This window comes from Cetorhinus maximus, chromosome 19, assembly GCF_964194155.1.
Source record: "Cetorhinus maximus chromosome 19, sCetMax3.hap1.1, whole genome shotgun sequence".
In the NCBI taxonomy this organism is placed as follows: domain Eukaryota; kingdom Metazoa; phylum Chordata; class Chondrichthyes; order Lamniformes; family Cetorhinidae; genus Cetorhinus; species Cetorhinus maximus.
Genome location: NC_135897.1, coordinates 93,594,070 through 93,609,285, shown reverse-complemented (window position 1 = coordinate 93,609,285; position 15,216 = coordinate 93,594,070). Strand labels below are relative to the sequence as shown.

General features: G+C 43.5%; 1 protein-coding gene and 1 non-coding gene across 2 annotated transcripts in view; one reads left to right on the top strand and one right to left on the bottom strand.

Moving 5' to 3' along the window:
* LOC144694113 (scavenger receptor cysteine-rich type 1 protein M130-like) overlaps positions 1 to 845 on the top strand; it is a 123,967-nt gene extending 123,122 nt beyond the window's left edge. The window contains exon 28 of the mRNA XM_078564471.1: positions 790 to 845. Coding sequence (XP_078420597.1) covers positions 790 to 845 — 56 coding nt within the window. The remainder of the gene's footprint in view (positions 1 to 789) is intronic.
* A 13,644-nt stretch (positions 846 to 14,489) lies between these two features.
* On the bottom strand, positions 14,490 to 14,562 carry trnaf-gaa (transfer RNA phenylalanine (anticodon GAA)). The gene has a single exon. It is a non-coding gene; the product is annotated as a tRNA-Phe (tRNA).
* Positions 14,563 to 15,216: the final 654 nt, after the last annotated feature.

The window sequence follows — 15,216 nt, the reverse complement described above, 5'->3', positions numbered from 1 at the left end:
TGCTCTCATGCCCACATGTCCGTCCTTGGCCTGCTGCAATGTTCTAGTGAAGCTCAACACAAGCTGGAGAAACAGCACCTCATTATCCGATTAGGTATTTTGCAGCCTTCCGGACTTAACACTGAGTTCAACAACTTTAGATCATGAACTCTTTCCTCCATCCTCACCCCTTTTTCATCCCCTTTTTTCAAATGTTTATTTTTAAAATTTTTATATGTACATTTTCTCCCACCTATTTCTATTATTATTTTTAAATGTATTTCCATTCATTGTTTTATCACCAAATTTTAGTCTATTTTGATCCGTGCTCCCACACCATCCCCTCCGCCCAAGATACCCCCATTCGGGACATCTGTCACTGGCTCATCCTGCTTCTTACTCTTAATGTCACCATTAGCACCTCCTTTAGCCAGTATCATCACCATCAACACTCCTTCGACATTTTGTTTATGACATATTTTGCAATCTTTCCTTTGCCTCCAGCTATCACTGGCCTTCTATCCAGCTGCATCTGTCACACTCCCCTTATACAGTATATATTTCATCACATTTCTACTTCTCTTTAGTTCTGAGGAAGAGTCATCTGGACTCAAATGTTGACTCTCCCTCTCCACAGAAGCTGTCAGACCTGATAAGATTTTCCAGCAATTTTTGTTTTGTTTCAGATTTCCAGCATCCACAGTATTTTTGCTTTTAGATGCACAAACAGCTTCGCTTAAAACTTCTGCCATCATTTTGGTCCTACCTTGAATATAATTAGCTCAATATGTATTTCTGTTTTCTTCTTAGATTCAGTTTCACAATTTGATGCTGAATTCGGAAGGGAGTATGACGATGTTCAATAGTGAGAGATGAAAAGTGAAGACGACCACCACTTGAGTTACTGGCCAGAAGTTTGTTGCAAACTCTTCTGTATCTAATAATTACGTTTTTACGTTGGTTTGATCAAAATTGTGATATTGAAAATCGAAAAGTAAATCCAGCTGATTTCGCAATCATCAAAGATGCAAAGGTTCCATTGGAAGGTTTTGCGAAATAAGAGAGGAAAGTAATTTGCTGTGCAGAGAATTGTAAACCAGAACAGTTTTGATATATCAGTCATCTATTTAAAATTCATAATAGATTTAGTTTCGACTTTTTCATTCGTTCACAGCATGTGGAAGTTGCTAGCTAGGCCAGCATTTATGGCCCTTGTTCAGGGTGACATTCGAGAATGAGCCACAACTTCGTGGGCCAGGAGTCACATGTAGGTCAGGCCAGTATTGACAGCAGATTTTTTTCCCTAAAGGGGATTAGTGAACCAGATGGGTTTTTATGACAATCAACTCCAAATTTTTATTGAAACCAAATTCCACCGTTGGCCATGGTGGGATTCGAAAGCAAGCTCCCAGGGAATTAGCCGAGATTATCAGTGATTTTATTTTGGTAAAATTCTTTAGGTTACCATTTTAATGCCTTGTCCATTCGTTTTGGGAACATTTAATCATAAACGCCTTGAAGTTTTTGCATTCTAGCTATAGCGTGTGCATGTCTCAATGAATTACATTTGGCTAGATATTATTCGATACTGGTTTTCATGAAAGTGATGAGCCTGATGTTGATTCACCGACAGTGGGACGACCTGCCTGCTAGTGCCATAATAAATGTAAAGAGTTATAAAATACATTGACGAATTAAATTATGAATGAGGTATGATCATCAGTACTGAGCTTACCATGTCTATTTCAACTGTACATTATAGAGCATCCTATCCATCTTTAATTGCAGATATGCAGACATTTGACTTGTTGGCTTCTCTATCAAATAATAAACCTAAACTCTGTTTGCGAAGGAATTCTAATGAATATTTCATTCTTCAAATCAATGCTTTTCTAAGGGACCTGGGAGCGTATTCAATTTCCGACATCTCAAGGAAAAGCAGTTTTGAATACGGAAAACATCAGTCAATACATCAGCATTTTCAATTGCATTTTATGCAGATGCAGGGCAATGATTGTTACAGGACGACACTGAATGTACGTCAAACTTATAATTATAATTTCAGTGTGGGGTACTGCATTCCTCAAAAACAAACTTAAAACTATAGGTGAGATAAGGAAAAATGCAGAAGATAAACATCAAACAGAAGCTCTGGAGAAGGTTCATACGGACTCGAAACATTAACTCTGTTTCTCTCTACACAGATGCTGTCAGACCTGCTGAGTGTTTCCAGCATTTTCTGTTTTTGTTTCAGAGTTTGTTGAGTACATTAGCAAAAGTTATTGATGAGGAATGCCAATAACATTATTTAATATGAAGCAAAAAATTAACATTTATATAATTAGATAATTCAAAATTGTATTGAGGAGGGGTTAAGTGATGGGTATTTCAATTTTCGTACATGTACTGTAAGCTTAATGAATTAGTGATTTGCATTGTATATGGTTTATTGATAACGCAATGTAGTTTTCAGATGACTATTTCGATGTTCGTGCCTGGAGTCATCAGCTTGTTGGCCAGTTTGTTAGTGCTGTTTGGGAGGGGTAGATGAGTTTTGCAGGAAGGAGTGAACCAGCAGATAACAACAGAAATGAAAACAGATGTGTGCAAAGAATTGGGAGCGATAGTTAGTGCTGGAAGAAGAAATAGTAAGGCATTTACCGGTATCAAAACACCATAAGGTCTAAATTAGTTTTGCTGTGCATGCATGGGAATGCATGGGTAGTTTCAGTGCGTGTGCCTGTGGGATTTAATTGAATTGGAGACAGCTGGTCTTCTTGAGTCATAACCAAGAAGCTAGGTTTGAAATGCTATATACGTAAACAAGGCTGAAGTTTTAGAATGTCAGGTGTAAGGAACATTTGCATTTATAGATAAATCAGGTTAGTTTGAATTTCAAAGAGGTGGTAGGGTGTTATGCTTAGCCAGGAGAAACTAAGCCAATCAGTGGGTTTATTTTTTTTTTTCCCAAAGGTTACTGATAATATGACTACTATGAAAGATTTATATTATGAGAAAGGTAAAGTTCCAAAGACATATGAGAACAATGGGATTTGCATTAAAAATGGAGAAACGTGCATAAAGGAGACAAAGTAATGTGCCAGATGAGAAGAGTAATGACACAGCACTTGGTAAAGCTGAGTTATTTGAAAATCCCTTTAAACAACTGTCATAGCAACTATCATAATCCATATTTTAAGTGGTATGTTTGAGATGCAGCTCTAAATTCAGCAATCAGAGCACTGTTCTAGAGAGGTGCTTATATTAAATTACATGAGACATTTATGAATTTACAGAAGTTAAACACATGGCAGCAAATGACTACTATCGTAATTTGTAATAAACTAATCTATACTAAGCACTAAGCAACCCATTGAATTTAGGTAGACACCAGGCAAAACATTTGCACCTTACAAATTGAAAATGAGATTCCTTTCACTTTGGTTGCTTGGCGGACACTGGTAGGCTTACAGGCTTTGATCTTATATTGTCTCTGCTCTGCAGACACAAAACTGCTAACTGTCATACCTAGCACATCTCATTGAATATAAATTCTCATTGTATCACCAGCCCCTTTGAACTGCGTCTCTTCTAACAATAAAACCCCTTTCGTAGTACCAATTGTATTTGTAACATAAACATTGTTTGTTCTCTGCTAGCTAGGTGCCAGATTTCACTCCCCTTCTTGAATGCTCTATTCAACAAAATGGAAATGTACCTCTACTTCTCTATTTACGTCTCAAAACTAGCATACATCAAAACACCCAGACTATCTGGCTTTAATCCAATTAAGACACACCCACAGACTAAACCTCCATTAAAAACATTCCAATAATATTACATGCATTAATAGCTTCAACAAATCCCCCTCCCTACCGAAAAAATGAACCGTCATAATTCCAAAAGACGGCTTCATTTTTTAATAACCCATCTCACAACATTTCCTATACTTATTACATTATTATATTACAGATGCATGCATTAACATAAAAATATATATACACACAAACAGTGGTATCAACAGAAATCACTGAAGTTCAGTTTCTAGGCTTTCTTTCAAATGTCCCATTTTCCTTTAAGCTTCAAACTCTTGATAACGCATCTGTGAACATATTTTCTCTTCCAGCAATATGCATTATCTGTAGATTAAATGGTTGAAATAATAGATTCCATCTGAAAAGCCTTGCACTTTTGTCTTGAAATTTGTGTAAAAGCTTGAAAGGATTTAGGTCTGTATAACCAATTGTTTCTGATGCATTATATGCATAAATTTCAAAATTCTGCAATGTGAACAACAAACTCAAAGTCTCTTCTTCGATCACTGAATATCTTCTCTGTTGTACATTCCACTCCCGTGAAAAACATTCTATCGGATTTTCAATTCCAGTGTCATCTTCTTGTAAAAGTATAGCCACAAAGCCTATGTCACTTGCTTCAATGGACAACTTGAATTGTTTGGCATAATTGGGCACTGTCAAAATTGGTGTAGCAGTTAATACAGGTTTCAAGCTATCGACTGACTTTTGACACCCCAGTGTCCATTGAAACTTCTTGTTCTATTTTAATAGTTCAGTCAGTGGAGCAACCACTCCGCTGAAATTTCGTACAAATTTCTGGTAAAACCCAATCATGCCCAGAAATCTCAAAACTTCTCGTTTTGTTGTAGGCACTGGGAAATCAACAATAGACTTGACTTTCAAATCTCCTGGAGCCACCTTACGATGTCCAATGGCCTAAATACGTAACTTGCACTTTTGCAAATTCACATTTAGTCAAGTTCATCACCAAATTAGCTTATTGTAGTCGAGTAAATAATATCTCCAGATGCTGTAAACGCTCCTCCCATGCTTGACTGAAAACGATTAGATCATCAATATAAATAGCACAATTGCTTAGAACTGCATTACTTTGTTGGTCAGTCTTTGAAATGTCACGGGTGCATTCTTCATACCAAATGGCAAGACTTTAAACTTATTTAGTACATTTTGCATTACAAAAGCTGATATCTTCTTTGCTCTCTACAACAACGGGACCTGCCAATACCCGCTTAGCAAGTCAATACTTGTGATAAATTTTGATTGTCCCCCTTTCTCAATGCAAACTTACAACTGTGGTATGGGACATGAATCCACTTTTGTCACCGCATTCGCCTTTCAATAGTCCACACACAGTATTTGTGTTCTATCCGGTTTCAGTACAATAGGCGAACTCCAGTTACTGCAACGAGACTCAATGATAACATTTTGAAGCATGAAATCAATTGCTTTTTCTACTTCTGATAACTTTGCTGGATTTAATCTATAAGGATGTTGCATTATTGAAGATGATATTTCAATACATACATCATGTAAAACTAAATGTTTGCTTCCCAACCTATTTCTACAACTAGGTTTGTGTGACTGCAGTTTTTCCAAATCACTTTAACACTTGCTTGCAAGGTAACTCAATATTTTATTTAAAATTTCAAGCGCCCCCTCATTATCTAATTTGATTAGAGGAAAATCAATTTCAGAGTACTGCACTTCTACCTCTTTCTCACCATCCACCATCTAATACCTCTTTTTGTTCCTCTTCCCTGTCAAAGTACTTTTTAAGCACGCTTATATGACACATCCTCTGCTTATTCCTTATAACTGGAGTATTTGTTAAATAGTTTACTTCACTCAATTTCTTTTCCATCCTATAAGGAGCACTAAACCTTTCATTTAATGAATCACCTAATACGGTAGAAAAAAGAGCACTTCCTCTCAAGACACAAAACTGTGAGTTTTAGCTTTTTAGCTGCCTTCACTTTCCTAATTTGCTGTTATATCTTTAAATGTTCCCTAGCCGACTCACAAACTCTGTTCATCCCTGAAATTTGATATGCAATCCAGGAAAATGGTTTCTGAATTTGGCCCACCAATTTCTCATGAATCAAATTCAGTGGTCCATTTACCTCATGACCATAAGCTAGTTGAAAATGGTTAAAACCAGTCGATGCATTAGGAGTGGCTCTAATAGCAAATAACAAAAATGGAATTCCTGTAGCACAATCCTGTGTATAATCATGACCGTATGCTCTTATCATAGTTTTTAACATTTGATGTCATTTTTCCAAACCTCGTTGTGACTCTGGATGATAAGCTGTTGACTTAAACTGTTTTATCCCCAAACTGTTCATTACGTCCTTAATCAGCTGTGACATGAAATTTGACCCCTCATCTGGTTCTATTTCTTTAGGTAAACCATATCTTGTAAAAACTTTAATTAACTCCTCCACAATCTTCTTAGTTGAAATATTTCTTAAAGATATCGCTTCAGGAAGCTTATTAGACACGTCTATTAGACACATCCAATATTGTCAGTAAATAATGATTTCCACTTTTAGTCTGAGGGAGGAGTCCTACACAATTAATCATTGTGGTAAAAAGTTTTTCAAATGCTGGTATTGGGATTAAAGGCACCGGCTTAATCACTGCATGTGGTTTTCCTGTTCTTTGACATGTATAACAGCTGCTACAGAATTTGACTACATCTCCATGAAATCATGTCCAAAAAAATGCCTTTCTATCCTTTCCAGTGTTCTCGTAATTCCTAAATGTCTCCCATTGGAATTTCATGAGCAATCCTCAGAATCTAATTTCTGTACCCTATGGGATGACAATCTGATGTACCTCTCTCCAGCTTTCATTTGCTGAGACGTAATCCGGCCTCCACTTTCTCATTAAAATATTTCCTCGAAGATAATAGCATCCTGGAATGCATTTTGCTTCTGTTCCTGAATAAGCTTTCTGATATGTGTTTTAATTGTAAATTATTTTTTCTGTAACTCCACTAACCTCTTTGAGTTAAACACTTCACCTGAACTGTCCTGTATTTCTTCCTCCTGAACAATGTTATCAAACACAGTGCCAGCTAATTAGATTTCGACACCTTCTTCTTGCCTTTGAACTGCCTGCTTATCTTGTTTTTCTTGTTCTTCCCCATGAGCCTTTGATCTCATTACAACACAATCAGGAAACAATCCAGGATGTTCCTTCTGTAATGACTCTGTTGAAAACACTTCTACAGGCTGCTCAACAACCATATGCATCACCCACATTTGTGAACCACAGATATTGCCCAGGAAAAATTGAACATCTGCAATGTGCAATTTTTCCACCGCTCCAACTATAACTTCACCAGTCTTCCATTTGCTCTTTAAATTTACTTTCCACAACGGAATGGAATTAGCATCTCCATAAACCCCATTTATTATTACCTGCTCCTGCAATATTCCCTTTGAACAACAAATATCACTATCCCACAACATTAAGGATTGGTTAGCCCCATCCCATAAAATTTTAACGTCTTTACCTACTCCACTCTGTACACACGGAAAGACGTTCCTTTCACATACAAAATCTGTAAACATTTCTGCAACCTTCTCCTCAGAATTCTGGTTGAGTAAACTTTGAACACAATCCCTCTTCTTCACCTATCTCTGATCTCCCGGTCTCACCTTTACACTTACCATTGATTTTTTTCTGTGCCTGAGCCTCAGAACCCAAAGCACTTTTTCTTCCAGGGCTTTTCTTTACACTAACAATTTTAACGGAGTTTTTTGTTGCAACCTTGAACATACTTACTTTGCGTGCCCTACTTTATTACAATGAAAATATCTCAATTTTCGATGTCACTTATACCTTCAGCGTCTTCCTTTTTATTCAAAGAAAAAACTTCCTGGGAACTTCCAGCTACTCCTTCTCTTCCCTGACTACATATCTACCTTTCACATTACCATTTTTTATCCTTTTCCAATTTGAAGGGGTGACGAAAGAAAAGTTTAGCTCTAAGAACTAACTCATAATCACCAGCTGCTTGTCTTATAGAATCAACCCTCTGTTCCTCCACATGAGTTCTCATTACTGAAGGGATTGAATCTTTAAATTCTTCCAAAATACTTATTTCCCTAAGAGCTGCATACGTTGCTTCTATTTTTAATGCCCGTATCCACCGATCAAAATCACTTTGTTTTACTCTATCAAACTCAATATAAGTTTGCCCAGGCTGCTTTCTCATATTCCTAAATTACTGCCTGTATGCTTCAGGAAGCAGCTCAAATGCACTCAAAAAATAGCCCTTTTCACCACAGCATAAATCACCAACATTTCTCCTGATAGCGAAGCATATACCTTACACGCCCTACCAACTAACGTAGACTGTAATAATAACGTCCACTTTTCCTGTGGCCATTTCATCTGTTCAGCTAGCTTCGCAAATGAAATAAAGAATGCTTCAATATATTTTTCCTCAAACTTTGGAAGAGCTTGTACAAATTTAAACATCTCCCCATTGTATTGTACTCTGGAGATGACTCCCCCCTCACCTATTGACGTCTCTTTTTAACTGCCAACATTTTCAATTTTAATTCTCTGTCTCTCTACTTCTCTTTCCTCTTTCTCTATCTTCTAAATTTCTAATTCCCTTATAAAAGGCATTTCTCTGTCCTTTGCTTCTATTTAAAACTTTTTCAGTTCCTTTGCTTGTTCAAATTCAAGCATCGTCATTTGTAACTGAAGTCTCACTACCTCCATCTATGATTCACTAGCGTCAGGTTTCATTTCCAACTGTAGATGCTTTGCTATACTTTTAATTATATTTGATTTCCTAGCCCCTCAAGTAACCCCAATTTTAATTTATCTACCAACTCTGACAACTAGTTTTTGGTTATTTTTTCCAACCCAATCTGAGTTACATCTTCTACTCCCAGACAAGTCTTTGCAACTGCCAAAGCCATCTTGCAGTCTCATCACTTAGAAAAAGCTCACCAACTCCTGAATCCAAAGCTTTTATCGTACTTGTAACCTTGAGGCTCCACCAATTCCAAACCAATCAAGGAATTAAAAATATTTTTATCCCGCTAGTGCCCCAAATTGTTTTGGCACAGAAATTGGTAAAGCTGAACTATTTAAAAAATCTCAATGGGGGACGTTAAACAACTATCATAATCCATATTTTAAGTGGTATGTTTGAGATGCAACTCTAAATTCAGGACTCAGGCCGCCGGTTCTTGAGAGGTTTTTTTTAAGTCAAATTACATGAGGCATTTATTAATTTATGCAAGTTAAACATAGATACATGGCTACAGATTACTACTATCATAATTTGTAACAAATTCCCAAACTAATCTCCGCAAAGGCAACGGTAATGCCTAGGCTTTAAGCAAACAATAGACAAAGCATTTCCACCTTCCAAATTCAAAATGAGATCCCTTTCACCTTGTTTTTTTTTGTAAAAATATACTTTATTCATAAAATATCTTCAATCACATTCCAAACCATTTCAAAAACAACATTACAAGGGTACAATCCAGGTTAAACTTTTACAAAATGTATCACCAGGTGCATCAGTACAAACAGTATTACAATCATTTACAGCCTTTCATTTTGATCTGTACAGCCCGAGGGGCTCTAAACAGTTCCCAGTCTCTCGGTGCGCTGTGGTAGAAAGGTCTTAGACAGCGACCCTTCCCCATTGCGCCTTTGCGGCAGCTGCCCCAAGCTTTAGTGCGTCCCTCAGCACGTAGTCCTGGACTTTGGATTGTGCCAGTCCGCAACAATCGGTCGGGGACAACTCTTTGTGCTGGAAGACCAACAAGTTTCGGGCAGACCAAAGCGTGTCTTTCACCGAGTTGATGATCCTCCAGCTGCAGTTGATGTTTGTCTCGGTGTGTGTCCCTGGGAACAGCCCGTAGAGCACAGAGTCCTGTGTCACAGAACTGCTCGGGATGAACCTCGACAGCAACCACTGCATCTCTCTCTAGACTTTCTTTGCAAAGGCACAATCCACAAGGAGGTGAACAACGGTCTCTTCCCCACCACAGCCACCTCGAGGGCAACGTGCAGAGGGGGTGAGCCTCCTGGCGTGTAGGAAGGATCTGACGGGGAGGGCCTTTCTCACCACTAGCCAAGCTACGTCTTGGTGCTTGTTGGAAAGTTCTGGCGATGAGGCATTCTGCCAAATGACTTTGACAGTCCGCTCGGGGAACCATCCCACAGGGTCCACCCTCTCCTTTTCCCTCAGGGCCTCTAGGACGTTACGTGCTGACCACTGCCTGATGGACTTGTGGTCAAAGGTGTTTTTCTGCATAAATTTTTCCACCAGGGACAGGTGGTACGGCACGGTCCAACTACTTGGAGCGTTCCGCGGCAGCGTGGCCAGACCCATCCTTCGCAACACCGGGGACAGGTAGAACCTCAGCACGTAGTGATACTTGGTGTTTGCGTACTGAGGGTCTACGCACCGCTTGATGCAGCCACACACAAAGGTGGCCATCAGTATGAGGGCGATGTTGGGCACGTTTTTTCCCCCTTTATCTAGAGGCTTGTACATCGCGTCCCTGCAGACACGATCCATTTTCGACCTCCAGATAAAGCGGAAGATGGCTCGAGTGATCGCCGTCGCGCAGGAGTCTGGAATGGGCCAGACCTGCGCCACGTACAGCAACAGCGAGAGTACCTCACACCTGATGACCAGGTTCTTTCCCGCAATGGAGAGGGAGCGTCGCTCCCACATGCCCAGTTTCCTTTTCACCATAGCCACTCGCTCCTTCCAGTTTCTAACGCATGCCCCGGTCCCTCCGAACCATATCCCCAGCACCTTCAGGCCGTCAGCCCTGACAGTGAAGGGGACAAAGGATCGGTCAGCCCAGTTCCCAAAGAACATGGCCTCGCTCTTCCCACGATTTACCTTGGCTCCCGAGGCCAGTTCGAACTGGTCGCAGACGTGCATCAGTCTGCGCACCGACAGCGGATCCGAGCAGAAGACGGCGACGTCGTCCATGTACAGGGAGGCTTTTACCTGAGTGCCTCCACTGCCTGGGATCGTCACTCCTCTTATGCCCGGATCCTTCCTGATGGACTCGGCAAAGGCTTCTATGCAACACACGAAAAGGACAGGCGAGAGAGGACAGCCCTGCCTGACTCCAGATTTAATCGGAAAGCTATCTGTTTCCCACCCATTGATTGAGACTGCGCTACTGATGTTAGTGTAGAGCAGTTGGATCCAATTTCGAATTCCCTCCCCAAACCCCATTTTGGAGAGCACATCCCCCATGTAGGTGTGCGATATTCTGTCAAAGGTCTTCTCCTGATCCAAGCTGATGAGGCAAGTATCCACACCCCTGTCCTGTACATAGGCAATCGTATCCCTGAGCAGCGCCAGGCTGTCAGAGATCTTCCTGCCTGGCACAGAGCAGGTCTGGTCAGGGTGAATCACCAATTCCAGAGCGGATTTGACCCGATTGGCGATGACCTTGGACAGAATCTTATAGTCCACATTCAACAGTGAAATGGGTCGCCAATTTCTAATTTCCTCCCTTTCCCCCTTGTGCTTGTAGATGAGGGTGATGATGCCTTTCCTCATGGATTCTGACATACTACCGGCCAGGAGCATACTCTCGTACACTCCTAGCAGGTCTGGGCCGATCAAGTCCCACAGAGCCGAATACAACTCCGCCGGCAAGCCGTCGCTTCCGGGAGTTTTACTCTTCTCCAAGGACTCAAGGGCCTTAGTCAGTTCATCAGGAGTTAGCGGTTTGTCCAGGCTCTCCCGCGTACTGTGGTCTAAGACCTCCGTGATAGAGGACAGGAAGGACTGGGAGGCCGTGCTGTCCGTGGGCTTCACGTCATACAATCCGGCATAAAAGGATTTGCTGATCCTCAGAATGTCGGACCGTGATGACTTTACTGAGCCGTCTTCTTCCTTCAGGCTGCTGATCACAGAGCGCTCTCTGTGTACCTTTTGGAAGAAGAAACGTGAGCACGTCTCATCCTGCTCCACGGAGCGGACTCTGGAACGGAAGATGATCTTGGAGGCCTCCGAGGCAAAGTGCGAGGCTTGCTGGCCCTTCACCTCTTGGAGCTCCTCCTTGACATCGACCCCCATCGACTGCAGCCGGAGCAGATTCTGCATCTTTTTCTGGAGTCGGGACATTTCCCTCTGTTCCTTTCTAGCTTTCTGGGTGCCTTTGAGGATGAAAAACCTCTTGATGCTTCCCTTGATCGCTTCCCACCAGTGTGTCAGGGACTCAAAGAGGGGTTTCACGGTTCTCCAACCTTTGTAATCCCTCTTGAGCTCCTCAATGTTCTCTGGGGTCAGCAGTTGCACATTTAGCTTCCATGCCCCCCTGCCCACCCTCAGGTCCTTCTCCAAGTGGCAGTCCGCCAGTAGGAGGCAGTGGTCAGAGAAGAACACCGGCTTGACCTCGGTGGATCTGACTGTGAATGCACGGGGCACAAACAGCAAGTCTATCCTGGAATGAATGGACCCGTCTGGCCGCGACCAGGTGTATCTACGCTGCGCTCCGTCTGCAGGGTTGCTGAAGACGTCGTGCAGCTTGGCATCCTTAACTGTTTCCATCAGGGATCTGGACGTAGCGTCCAATCTGCTGCCGGCCCTGCCGGATCGTCCAGCCGCATCGATGATGCAGTTGAAGTCACCGCCCAGAATGACCGGCCTGGTGGTCGCCAGCAGCAGTGGGAGCTGCTGAAAAACCTCCAGCCGCACAGCCCCTTGTGCCGGGCCATACACGTTAATTAACCGGAGTGGAGCGTTCTTGTACATTACGTCTGCTACGAGGAGTCGCCCGCCCACCACCTCCTTGACCTCGGAAACGGTGAAGTTGCCTCCCCGCAGCAGAATACCCAGGCCGGAGGAACGAGAGTCGTTTCCGCCCGACCAGATCGATGGCCCATGGGACCACCATCGTGACCATTGCCTGTAGGAGCTGAGGTGCGGTATCGCACACTCCTGCAGAAACAACAGGTCAACTTTGACCTTGGCTAGGTAGTCCAAGGTCGCAACACATCGCGTAGTAGATTTAATGCTACGCACATTTATGGATACAATCTTTAAACCCATTTTAAAGCATTTATTCTCCTACCAAACCCACTGTCTCTGAGAGTCCCAGACATTTAGTCTGCTCCTTCATACCCGTAGTGAGCTCAAATTCCTTCACTTTGGATGGGCTGAGGTAGATCTCCTTGGCCGTGTTCTGCTCCGGTGGCATCTGGAGGTTCACGTAGAGAGCGGGTTTTGAGATGACCTATGCTGGAGAAGCTTCTCCAAAACTCACCCCCTCTGGGGTGTTGCTGTTCCCGGCTTCCTGGAGCTGGGGTGCGATGATTGCCTCACTGCTCCCAGATTCCAGGGGCTGTGGTGCACTGGCCTCCTCAGGTTGCAGGCAAAGTTGGGGTGCGCTGGTCTCCTTGTTGTCTCCAATTTTCTGGAGCTCGGGTGTCTCGTCCTCCAACGCCCTGGAGCTTTGCCGCCTCTTCTGTCGGTGCCGCCCTGGCACTTCATCATCCGAAGAGCTGCTGCCCTTGTCATCCGTGTCGGATGGGAGACGCCTCTTGCCGCTTCTCTGGGAAATGCCTTTGCTTCTTCTTCGCTCCTTTTTACTTTTCTTGTTCTTCACCGTCCGCCACTCCCCCTGCTGCTTTTCCACTGCTGCCTCCTCCTCCATTGATTCGCTGTCCTGAGGACTGGGAGGTACAGGGGGTGGTGCCGCTGATTGGCTCTCTGTTGCCTCAATCTCTTTCTCCACCTTGTCTCTCTCTGTGTCCTCCTTTGTCCCGTTGAGCTCCCTGGGGGCCTTGGTGGTTGGAGTGACACGAAACATTTCTTCTGCTTCCCCCTGGTCGGCTTTGGCTGCCTGTGCGTAAGTACGGCAGCGTTTGTGGCAGGTCCTGTAGAGGTGACCTGCCTCGCCACACAGGTTGCAGCACTTGGCCTGTTTGCAGTCTTTTGTCTGGTGCCCTTCCTGTTTGCAGATCTTGCAGAGGGAGGCGCTGCAGTTGGCCGCCACATGACCAGCCTTGCCGCATGAGCGACAATGCTTGGGTTGCCCAGCGTAGACCAGGTAGCCACGGTTTCCCCCGATAGCGAAACTGGAAGGAGGGTGGAAAATGGCTCCCTTACCATCGGTCTTTAGCGTGACCTTAAACAGGCGATTGCCTGTCCAGATCCCCAAGTCGTCTCGAATCTCGGTGCCGCTCACCACCTTATCGAAGTACCTGGTGAGGAAGGTGACCACGTCGGCGACAGGGACGAAGGGGTTGTACACATGCACCATCACCACACGTTCCCGTTGCAACGGCAGAGAAAAGTGCGGCTCCGCCGTCAGGATCTTCATCTCCGGCAGGTCTCTCTTCTCCTCGAACACCCTCAGGAGCTGGACGCAGTCTGCCACCCGCTTGAACGTCACGTCAAAATAACCACCTTTGCGGGAGTCATGCAGGGTGAAGATCTCCGGAGCTTGGAAGCCGCACGCCTTCAACAGGATCCTCCTGGTGAAGAAGCCCCGATCCATAGGTAATCCTCCTTCGCTGTGGTTCACCGTGACTCGGACGGTGATAGGTAACCCACGGTATGGATTTCGATTGCGATTGGTTATAGCCCTTCCATCCCGACCTTGCTTTGGCAGGACCATGGTGTCGCCCCTGCAACACTTGATCTTAGCCAAAAGGCCGAGAAGCGCAATTTGTTGCCGAAACCCGGGATTGAACCAGGGACCTTTAAATCTTCAGTCTAACGCTCTCCTAACTGAGCTATTTCAGCCCCAAAAGGCCGAGAAGCGAGTTATCAACAGTCACAGATTGCAACTTCTTTCGAGTACAATCACAGTTTCTTGGTTTCCGGGAGTGGGACATGAACCCACAACCCTCTGATTCAAAGGCGAGGGTGCTATGAACTGAGCCACAGCTGACACCTCCCGCCCAAAAGGCCGAGAAGCTTTTGAGTTATCAACAGTCACAGATTGCAACTCTTTCGAGTACAATCACAGTTCTTGGTTTCCGGGAGTGGGACATGAACCCACAACCCTCTGATTCAAAGGCGAGGGTGCTATGAACTGAGCCACAGCTGACACCTCCAAATAACATTTAAACTCTTTTGAGTTATCAACAGTCACAGATTGCAACTCTTTCGAGTACAATCACAGTTCTTGGTTTTCTGGGAGTGGGACGTGAACCCACAACCCTCTGATTCAAAGGCGAGGGTGCTATGAACTGAGCCACAGCTGACCCCAAAAGGCCGAGAAGCGATCTTTGCAGACACAGCTGTAGGCTTACAGACTTTGATCTCACATTGCCTCCGCCCTGCACACACTGTTATACCTAGCACATCTCATTGAATGTGACTTCTCATTGTATCACCAGCCCCTAAGAACCCCACCTCTTCTAACAATAAATCCCCTTTCATAGTGCTAATTTT